At 43.6% G+C, this 11,757-nt stretch overlaps 1 protein-coding gene across 1 annotated transcript; it reads left to right on the top strand.

Annotated features, from left to right (window-relative positions):
• Positions 1-7,335: 7,335 nt before the first annotated feature.
• On the top strand, positions 7,336-9,151 carry HS3ST1 (heparan sulfate-glucosamine 3-sulfotransferase 1). The gene has a single exon (XM_056138836.1). It carries the CDS (start codon positions 7,434-7,436, stop codon positions 8,370-8,372), a length of 939 nt encoding a protein of 312 aa, XP_055994811.1. The 5' UTR covers positions 7,336-7,433; the 3' UTR covers positions 8,373-9,151.
• The last annotated feature ends 2,606 nt before the right edge of the window (positions 9,152-11,757 follow it).

Here is an 11,757-nt window from a genome sequence, read left to right as displayed (position 1 = left end):
TGCCTTGCACGCAGCCAACATGGCCGACCCGAGTTCGATTCCTCCGCCCCTCTCGGAGAGCCTGGCAAGCTACCGAGAGTATCTCGCCCGCACGGCAGAGCCTGGCAAGCCACCCGCGATGTATTCGATATGCCAAACACAGTAACAACAAAATCTCCAATGGAGACGTTACTGGGCCCGCTCGAGCAAATCGATGAACAACGGGAGGGCCTTTACCTTTACCTTTTTACCAATCCCAGAGATACCTTCAAGCCTCTTTGGCTTATCCACTATCTCCTTTCTTCCTTAAATTTGAAAGAGTTATGTTTGCTGTCCAGCTTACTTTCATAGACATGATACCCTCCATCATGACTGTGGATGGAAGGCCAGTGGAAGGCTGGAGGATGGCCTCTTCCTCTTTCTTCTCTTAATTTTAAAGGTGCAAACAAGATACCTCAACTACAATTCCTTTTCCCAGATAGTGAACATGGTCTTGAGAAACTCATTCACATCACATGGACTGGTCTTTGCTCTTTTCTACCCAGAACTCTTTCCACCCTTCCTACCAAACAGTAATTACCATAACTGCATCCAAACAATATGAATGTCAACATTTATTGAAGTATGTCATGTGTTTGCAATTTCAAGAAAATAAATATTTATGTGAGTCTTAAAATATCAATGTCCTCTTGCAGACTGACAGGCACAAGCTAAATCTGGTTCCTATTTCCGAGCTTCCAAGGTGACCACCAAGCATGGAAATTTGACCCCACTGTAAAGGGTTCTTGAGTAGTTGTGCAAAGACCAAAGTACACGCCTTTTTCCTCCAAAAATGAACAAAAGTCATGGACTGTGGATTTTTCAGGAGTTTGGTTGGCTAGGAAATGACTATTCTATTTTTCAAACTGTCTGTACATAGGGTTCAGTACATTCCAGAAAATTAAATCACTCAACACCCTGAATGCTTGGAGAGAAGGAACGTTTGCATAGACAGGTAATAGATCTCATCCTTCCTGCTATCTTATCATGCTCTTGAGAAACTCTCCTTCTGCAAAAATGCTCTTGCTCTCTCTCGCACCCTGAAAAGGTATGGCCATGCAAGAAAAAAAAGCAAGGAGATGTGCAAATTTTAATGTTCACCTTTGCTAGGGCTCTGACTTGAATTATGGCCTTTTCCTCTTTCTTTTCTGGGGTGAAAGGCAGGCCAATTACTTGTTGAGTGCCTACTGTGTGCCAGGTCCCTATGTTGGTCCCTATGTGTGCCAGGTCCCTCCGTATTTAAGCCCAGTTGCAGACAGAAGAAACAGTTGCAGCCCATTGTGCCAAAATGAACATTGAGTCCCACAGAATGATTAGACAGATTGGAGGTCACATACCCCTCACCTGGCACAATTCAGTGATGACAGCTCCTTTGCTTTTCTGGGTAGATTATTTTTCCACTGCTTAAAACATGTGAAATAAAATGAGAATCACCACCTCTTATTCTATGCAGATATTACACAGGATGTTTGGCACGGAGAGAGTAGCTCTGCTAGTGCCCATCTCTTTTCAATATTTTTGTGAACTCCCTCAGATAACATGCAGTCCAGGGTTTTAATGATCCCTATTAATAGGGAGGAGATGCTGGCTCCTCTCAGCTTGGTCCCTGTGCTTTGTTGGGGACTGAGAAGGTGCCTTTCAGGGAGAGGAAGCACCGTCCTTACTGCTCTCAACACATTCTGCTTCCTCCTTGTGAAATACTCCAGCTATTTCATTTTCCCCATGAATATGTACCAGTGGTGGGACTTAGAGAATATATTGTAGTTAATTACATGTGAAATCTAGGTCAGGATGTGAATTATGTAATAAGAAGTCTTATGAAGAAAATTAAAACATTGTTGAAAGGTTACTTCACTGCCTCCCCTCCTTTTTTTTAATTAAAATCATTTCCAGACTTTCAGGTGATATTGTCCAATCATCAGTAGAAATGTTGGTCTCCCATCTCCACCTCTCATTTCTGCCAGACTCTCCAGGGATTCAGGCTGCGCTGTCTCTAGATGCAACCTTCTTCATATATGGGCACCATGCAATTTCTGTCAAACTCCAAAGCTCTTTTAGAACTTCAGTAACTTACCTAATGTTGACCTACATCTGAAAGATGCATTTAGCCTAACTGGCATCACCAGTTCCCATGAAGTACCAGGAATGGTGTCCATAACACCATGGTGCACTGAGGCAGCACCAGAGAGACTGTGTAGTGAACACAGACAGCAAACACCATGTGACTTTTGGATAGTTGATAAGGAATCCTACAAGAAGTACTGGGTGTCCTAGAGGATGCTTTTCCTGCTGATGCTCTCGGTTCCATTCCTGGCATTGCATGGTGCCCAAGCACCACTGGGAGTGGCATCAAATTTAAAATATCATATAAATGAAGAACGTATGATGGGATGATGTGAAAGGCAATGATTAAGGGAAATTGGGTAGACTCAGGTTGCAAAAGGAAGTCAGCATTTGAAAATGATAAAATCTGAATTGCAAACCAGTCTCAGAAAAGTTGGCATGAAGCAGTATGAAAGGAAGGAGCAGAAGACCCTGGCGCCCAGTTGGTCTGAGTTCAGTGTGTCTGTGGGGACAGAAAGATCCAACTGTGAGACTGAAGCTTGGCGTGTGGGACGTACTGAGGGTGCTAACCTTAGAAAACACCAAAAGTTTGAATTTAATTCCAAGGGTGAGGAAATCTCATTGAGAATCCTTGAAAATTCTCTGGGCTCTCACTCGGGTGGTCTACATCTCTTTTGAGGAGACCAAGGAGGTCCAATGCTGTCAACAAGCAGAACTCTGCTCCTTCACTCTCTTGGAGCTCAGAAATTGACTTATGGCAGCAGAAGCCAGGAAACAGGCTGAGGAAGATGATGATCAGAGAGGCTCCCTTGTTCGTCTTGGGAAACTTTAGTGCCGGCAGTGAAGGGAAGGAGAGACTTCACTTTGTTCATCCCAGCAAATCTGGTGCATTGGTCCCGGGCATGAGTGTGTCACAGGACTGGGAGCAGAGCCCAGTTGCTCAATCTGGGCATTGATGGCCAAGGAACAAAAGGGCCCGTGAGGTTCTTCAGTTGGCTTGTGCACATTTGCTTTTTGCTCTTCATGTTCTTTTTTTTTGATTTTTTTGGGGGCCACACCCAGGGATGCTCAAGGTTTGCTCCTCACTCTCTTCTCAGGACTCACTCCTGGTGGGGTTTGGGGGAACCACATCTGGTGCCTGGGGTGAAACCTGAGTCAGCAGCCTGCAAGGCAATCACTTGACCCTCTGGCTTTTCTCCTGGTCCAGCAAATTGAGTTGGAATCATACCTTTGCCCTCTCCCGTCTGGGTCAATCACTAATGATTCAGAGCCTCATGTTCTTGAGTTTCTGTCAGTTCCTCAGAGAACTTAGGTTTGACACCACACTGCCCTGGGTGCTGGTGCAAGTCTACTTGCTCTGTATCAAGGACATAGATTGGAGCTACTAGTTTTGCTCACATAGAGGAACCTGGCTTGAACCCAGGTGCTATCTACAGTCTGTGCAGGCCAGGCCAGGTCTGACCTTCAGACTCCAGAATGTTCCACTGATTCAATATTACCGGCTTGCTTCTTGAGGAACAACAATGAATTTATCTTTGTGCCACTTTCAGGTTAAAAATCGTCTCCTTGCTTCTTTTCTGGGTGAGGAGGCTTCAAATTTGTGAGTGAGTAGAGGTGGTGCTTTTCCTCTAGAAGAGAGAGAATCCACTCTCTCAGTGTTGTCTGGTTCAGGGCAACCTCTGCAGTGGCCAACAGTCACATACACTTGTGAGCTGGACTGTAAGAGAAACTAGATTCACATGGAGTTTGAAAACAACACCAAAATAAGGCAAACTCTCTCCTTTATTTTATAGAGTGATCAGATGTTGGAATAACAATTCAGGGGGTATATTGGGTTTCATAAGAGCATTTCTTTTTTAATGCAGTTCCTGTAAAATATAATAGTGTACATGAGGGTCATTTGAACATTTACAGAAAAAAATAATAGAGCATGATTTTTGATTAGGCAACACAACTCAGTATTTTCCAAGAACATATCTCCTGGGGACAATAATGTTGAAATTATGAGGAAGGGAAGATAAAGGTAAAAATGGAGATGTTGTCCATAAGTGAGCTAAACTGTTTGCTCTATAGCATACACGAATACACATTTCATAAGTGAAAGAAGCTCCAGTGTGGCTCACATATTTCTCTTGGACAGAACTGACACATACCCTCACATTTCAGTCTCTGAGTAACCACTTGAGCTCGCTGGAATGATTCCCGTTTTACAGCAGAGAAAGCTGAGGGCAAGAGAAGCAAAGTCACTTTAACTAAAGTCAAAGATAGAGGTGGAATTCCTTGCTCCACTGCCTCTGTAATTCCTTTACAAGCTTCCACTGGCTAGAACAAGTGTGTGGCTACCGCTGTGAGCTGTGGATTCCCGTGTATCAGCTGACTCTGAACCCAGGTGGCTGAAGGATTATTTGTGCTGGGTAAGTTTCTGGTGGATATTTTTTTCCTGTAGGATCCTTCCCCCACCCCACCAAAAAGAGGAAAGCATTACACTTATTTTATGTGAAGACAACATGGTAAGGAGCCGCAGTAAGAGGGGTAAAGTAGAGAGGCTGGACTCTGGAGACACAAGTTCCAGGCCCAGGGCTTTTGAAACCCTTGTCAGTTTTTCACATCCTCCTTGCTGATAAAATGAAAGCCAGGGATGCCAGGATTCTCTTCCAAACGTGGTGGTAAATTCAGATAAGCGGGGCCCAGAGGTCCTCACTTAGAGGTTAATGAAAACTTGGGGACCTTTCATTTTCTGTAAGGCTCAGGTATTCTTCTGCTTCTGTGTTCAAATATCAAACAGAAGGAAGCTGACTCCTTATGGCCACTGTGGTATGAGTTTGATACTTACATGTATTTGCATTTGTGTGTACAGACTATTTATACATATGTGTGGGCAGACTATTCATACGTAGGTGTAGAATGGTTTTTGCATTCATGCAAAATTTAATGTTCATATATGCACTAGTATATATACACCTTACTGTACATGTAGGTTTATATGCAGCTACACATTAGTCAGTTTTATAATGCACATATATGGTACTATATAGTACATAATATTACAATATATAATTATTTTACATGCTATATTGTACATGTTATATTTTCTATTATAGTAAGTATGTTATATGTAGTAATTTTATAATTTAGAATGAGTTTATTATAATTTATAACATTATTTTATTATAAAATATTGGTAATTATATATTATGATAATTATACAACATATAATGCTCTACATAGCCATACACATGTTTCCATGCATATACACATAGATCACACAAGATATATATGAACACCCAAGGTCTATGCTTATACCTATACATGAGTGTACATGTTTATAGATTACATGTGTGTAGCATTAGATTATTTTCTATAGATCTCAAATATATTTTAATGTAGTAGACAGACATAAGAAAATATTTTTAAAGGATGTATTGAAGTAGAGAATAAAAATGTTAAACTACTGGCAACCCAGGCTTATGAATAATTTTTTGGTAAAGGACAAACTATATTTAGTTTCTTTGCTGTCTGCTAGTAATTCTCTTGTAGGAAACAGTCAAAGTTGGAGGGGCACTGTTCTCACAGGGACACGTCAAAGTGGACTGGATAGAGAATTAACCACTAGGTGATGTGAATTTTTTATCTGTCTTCCCCTCGATCCTTGTGTGTGGAAAGACTGTATTCTGCTGCATTTTCACTGAATTGAAATAGAAAGCTGCAAGATCAGGAGGGCAGTGCTTACCACAGAGAACTAAATTCCCCAGTACACAGTATCTATTCCTTCTCAGAGCTGGCCTCGTCCCTGCACAAGGCCACACATATTGCCTATAGTGCACTCATAGCACATAAAAACACTCAGGCCTCTGTGTGTACACAGCAGCACAAACGTGCACACTCACAAACCACACATGCACACTCATAGAAACACACTGCACACATCTATGCACACATGTGCACACAATGACATTTATGAGTGCCCACACACAAGCTATACACATGAGCATGTGATATATATGTGTGTATGCATAATGGATGTACACAATGTGAATGATATTCATTAATGTTTTTCTATATACTGCTGCTGGTTCCTGGAGCCGCGGTGGGGTGGGGGGAATAAAATTTGATGAAAATCTGCTGGAATTTTTCGACTGATGAAAGGATATGGCACATTACCTTGAGCTCATCCAATCAGTTAAACCAACCTTGAACTTCATCTTATTTGGCCTTCCTCCTGAAACATTTCTTATTTTTTTTTCCCAAAAATACTTCTGTCACCTGCTCTTTCAAGGCCCTTATTTATTTTTCTATGAATCTCTAGAAGTTTTCACCTGGTAATTTAGTATTTTTTTTTCAGAGAAGCTAATACGATTAGTATCTAAGAAGGAAAATCGTTGGTTGGATCATAGAAATAATGCCCCGAATTTTGTTCGTACGTTCTAGATTTTAGACAAGTATTAAGTGAAGGAATAAATTTCTATGGCAATGGAAATACCCAAGGTCTCCAGAAACCAAGATTTGGGAACCTAGGAACTGAGTCATTATCCTCTGCCCACATGCCTTTGGCTAAACCCAAATCAACTTCCCGGGGAGCAGACTCCCCTCAATGAGGCCACAAGGGACAATGCAAGGAAGGGCAAGACTAGGAACTAATATTTCAATGCTTTCACATTCACCTGCCCTGTTCCATCAGGAGCTGCTGACAGGAGCTGGGGTGGGAGGAGGGGGGAGCACAAACTTCCTGCTTCCTTTTCCCTCTTCAGTTTTTCAGTCTGCTGGGGGGAGGTGCTCGTATTTCATGGATGTTTGTTGAGATCCCAAACTCTCTCCAACCCTTTTCCTTGGTAGTTGGTGCATGGTGGAAGAGGGTGCAGAGTCACATCTGCCCTTCTGTTGTTTCAGAGAGCTGAAGATTATTTTCATGGTGAAAATAATGAAATGGGATAGTATTTAGTGGTGGACGGAAATTATATGAAATTCGGGTTCACAACTTAAGTTTGAGTGGAACATACTACATTACCTTTGTTCTTTTTTCTCTCAGCACCCTCAGAAGGAGTTGCCAGAGAGATGCTCTGTCTCTGTCTCAGCAAACTCTTCAAAGATTTACTCTAGTAACCAGCTAGCAAAGTTTATACCATTGGAATAAAGCAGGGTGTGTGTGTGTGGGGGGGGGGGGGGGTGAGGGAGGGAGGGTGACTGACAGGCTAGCAAAACAGCACGAAGTCAGACGTTTCTTAAGGTTAACGGTTTTTTCCCTTTGTTTCCTAGTAATCGGAGGCCTGTGCGACCCCCATGTGGCACTGATCGGGAGCGCTTCATGACCCAGCGACGCCCGTCCCAGTGAAGTCACCCGTCCGGCGTCCAGCATGAGCGCGCTGCTCCTGGGCGCGGTGCTGCTGGTGGCCCAGCTCCACGTGGTGCCTTCCAGGCCTGCAGCGGAGAGCGCGGTGGAGCCCGGCCAGCGGGAGCTTCCTGGACCGGCGGAGATGCCCCAGGACCAGGCGTGGGAGGGCGCAGCGGCCAACGGCTCGGCGCAGCAGCTGCCACACACGATCATCATTGGCGTGCGCAAGGGCGGCACGCGCGCTCTGCTGGAGATGCTGAGCCTGCATCCCGACGTGGCGGCCGCGGAGAACGAGGTGCATTTCTTCGACTGGGAGGAGCACTACAGCCAGGGTCTGGGCTGGTACCTGCGCCAGATGCCCTTCTCCGCCCCACGCCAGCTGACGGTGGAGAAGACGCCCGCCTACTTCACGTCGCCCAAAGTGCCTGAGCGCGTGCACCGCATGAACCCGGCCATCCGGCTGCTGCTCATCCTGCGGGACCCGGCGGAGCGCGTGCTGTCCGACTACACCCAAGTGTTCTACAACCACCTGCAGAAGCGCAAGCCCTACCCGCCCGTCGAGGAGGTGCTGCTGCGGGACGGGCGGCTCAACGTCCAGTACAAGGCGCTCAACCGCAGCCTCTACCACGTGCACCTGCAGCGCTGGCTGCGCTTCTTCCCACTGCGCCACGTCCACATCGTGGACGGCGACCGCCTCATCAGGGACCCCTTCCCCGAGATCCAGAAGGTCGAGCGGTTCCTGAGGCTGGCGCCGCAGATCAACGCCTCGAACTTCTACTTTAACAAGACCAAGGGCTTTTACTGCCTGCGGGACGGCGGCCGGGACCGCTGTTTGCACGAGTCCAAGGGCCGGGCGCACCCCCAAGTCGACCCCAAGCTCCTCAATAAACTCCACGAATATTTTCATGAGCCAAATAAGAAGTTTTTCGAGCTCGTGGGCAGAACATTTGATTGGCACTGAGGGGTACGGGCCAGGCCCGGGGACTTCCCTGTTGCAAGTTCCGATGTACATCCAGAGGGTGGGGAAAGAATTTTAAGGAAAGCTTAAGCTATAATTTATTTGTAAAATCCATAAATTACTTCTGTACAGTATTAGATTCACAAATGCCATATATAACTAGTTATATTTTTCTACTTGTTAAATTGAGGGCATTTTGTATTGTTTTTCATGGTTGTTAACATTGTGTAATATGTCTCTCTATGAAGGAACTAAAATATTTCGTTTCCAAAAAAAAGAGAAAGAAATGAAATGAAATTTTGGAGACACTGTCTTTTTTTTAATATAATTAGTTTGCCCCTGATTCAAAATTGTTGTCTGCGTTGCTTTCATTGCAGAATCTATTTTCTTTGCTTACTTTAGAAAACATTTTCCATGGCTATTATGTTCCTCTCTTATCTGTTCTTCACTGTTCTTTTTAATTTTTATTGTCTCACTGTGGTCATCATATTTATTTTTTACTTGCATTGTAGGATTTATTGCTGCAGAGTTTCCCTAGTACTCTTGGAGGCTCAATTTCACTTATTCTTCGCTTCAAGTAGGTATTTGAGTGTGGAGTTTAGTCCCATGTAACTCATAGGGAAAAAGCTAATAGTAATACTAAATAAGTGATTAAAATGTAAACAAGAGCCTCCCTCTCACCATCTTTGCTCAAATAATGCTAGGTGTATATCTGGTCTCAGCAGTAAGTGCATCCTATCATCAGGGTGGGTTCAACCTAAAGAAAGGGGGGTTAGAGTATTAACTTGCAGGATGCACTTGCTTTGAGTAGCAATGGGTCTCCATAAAGTTGTTTTAATAAAACCAATTTTCTTAGTCCATGTGTATTCCCATCTTGTAGATTCTGTGAAAATCTCACTAAAGGGATAGACTATGGGTTTAGTTGGGAGTCAATTTCTTGAAAGATTGTGTGTGTGTGTGTGTGTGTGTATAGGAATCCTGGAGGTGAAATAAAATTTCAACTTATAAGAGCTGATGCTGAAAGAAGAGCACGAAGTTGGCAGTCCTGGCACTTATCACTCCATTGGAAAGTTCAGGTTCTCTTCTGCTCCTAAACTTCTGGGTTTCTGGCAACATAGGAATATCAGCTCTCTTGGCCTTGGTTTTCTCATACATTTTTCATTTAGCTAGCTATTGGCATAATGAATGTAGTGGGATTTCTCTAATATTATAAAAGAAAACTATGCCGTATTATTAAAACAAATTTAAAAAATCAAGCAAGCAGAATGAACTGACTTCCTGCCATAGTTTACATTTCAAGTAGGGGATCAAAATGGACATTATTGATTGCCTCCTACATATGAGAACACATAGAAATTTCTCAAACAACTCCCGGAAGTAGGAATGAATTGTGGCAAGTTCAAAGACTAGAAATAAATAGGCAGGAAGAAGATAAGAAATTTACCCAGAGTTGCAATGACCCTAGGCCAGGGATTGGAGTCTTACTTAGAACCAAACACTAGATTTTTTTCCCCTTTCCTTCCCAATCCAACTTTTTCTGGACTCAAGAGGAAAGGCCAAGACTGTTCTTTCTGATTTGACCTGACAGAATCCTTTACTGATGCCAAACATCTTCTGTCTCAATAGGCATGGCTGAGTAAAGGGGCAAGAGTGAGCCTGCATTGTTTTTTAAAGCTTGCTATGAGGGATATGAGTCACCTTCATTATAGTTCATTATAGTTCAGCAACTTGCCCTGGTCTGACCTTAGCCTGGCCCATACCTCACCCCGTCCAGGATACAGAGAGGCTGCATTTCTCTTCAAAACCCACAAAGGTTGTCATTCTGCAACCAACTCCCAAGGGAGCCTGGAAGAAATATTTAGATCAGACTTCCTGTTGAGCTTGGTGGTACTCGGTAATCTGCAGTTTGTCTTTCTGCTGCATATATTGGATATTACTTTCATGACATCTATTCAAGTGCCAGGCTGGAGCGATAGCACAGTGGTGGGGCGTTTGCCTTGCACACAGCCAACATGACTGACCCGAGTTCGATTCCTCCACCCCTCTCAGAGAGCCCGGCAAGCTACCGAGAGTATCTCGCCCGCACGGCAGAGCCTGGCAAGCTCCCCGTGACGTATTCGATATGCCAGACACAGTAACAACAAAGTCTCCAATGGAGACATTACTGGGCCCGCTCGAGCAAATTGCTGAACAACGGGAGGGCCTTTACCTTACCTTACCTATTCAAGTGCTGAAAAAAATAAATGGCCAAGAAAGGATTTTTGGCCATCTGGAAAAGGTTCAGTTGAGTTTTCTAGACTCATCAAGATTTCTTTGATGCAGTGGATACTCCAAAGGGACTATTCTTATTTTCAAGAAGATACTCTTTGAAAATAAGCATGCTTGCATTGAGTTGTCTATGCCCTAATGTTTTAAACATGAGTTGCTTGGACAAGAAGTGGTATAAAGGAATGGAGAGAAGAAAGGCCAAGCACTAGAAAGATATGATATAGCAGCTAAGACTAGCATAGATGATAATAAATTATGGGTCAGAGTAAAATGACATGTACATGGAAATGTAACATTGGCTCATTTAGGGGCTCAGGGTCTTGAAAAAGTGTCTTGCTTTCTTGAAAATAAACCTATTCTTGTGGGTATGTCTAGTCATCTATTTGTCCTACAAGCCCAGCTGGCCATTTGGAAAATACAAGGAATAAGAAGCCAAAGTTCAGGTACTTGGATCTCTTCTGAGCATCTTCAAATTCATGAAGAGACTAAGCATTTCAGGGTTGGCCTTCATCACGGCCCAAATGCAATGACCCAGTGCCCTACTGGGTCTCTGAGCATACCCAATAGAAATCCTACTAACAAAGAGATATATGACAACTGGAAAGAATATGATTTCTATCCCCTCTATGTGTGTAGCATGTGGGTGAGGATGGGGGGAAGGTCCTTCCAGAGAGGTAGCTGAGCATAACGTCAGGGACTGAATTAAATCCACTCAATTCGGATCCTGAATGTAAATATTTTAGAGTATTCCCTGTCCTGGATGCTTCTGAATTGGGATAGACCTGCTTCCTCCCTTCCTTCCTCCAAGAATCAGATAACAATAAAACATTGTTACGACTCTGGTTATCAACTCATAGCCTGAACGTTTGTTAGTTAGCAAAATGGATGGTGTGCCTCTGAGCCCAGGGTGCTCTGCTCTGTTTACACTGGAAGACTCTTTCTCAGTTAAAGGGAGAAGTGTCGGAAGGGGAATCCAAGGCCCTGAGTGACTACTGCTTTTAGGGACAGAAGCAGAGATGACCTCCAAGCAATTCTATTCAACACTCATTAGATTTGCAATTTTGGAGGATTCTTTACTGTGTACTTAGCACATTATCAAAACCTCGGGAGAATAAAAGAT

This window comes from Sorex fumeus, unplaced genomic scaffold, assembly GCF_029834395.1.
Source record: "Sorex fumeus unplaced genomic scaffold, SorFum_2.1 ptg000130l, whole genome shotgun sequence".
Classification (NCBI taxonomy): domain Eukaryota; kingdom Metazoa; phylum Chordata; class Mammalia; order Eulipotyphla; family Soricidae; genus Sorex; species Sorex fumeus.
This window is presented reverse-complemented; position numbering and strand designations above follow the sequence as displayed.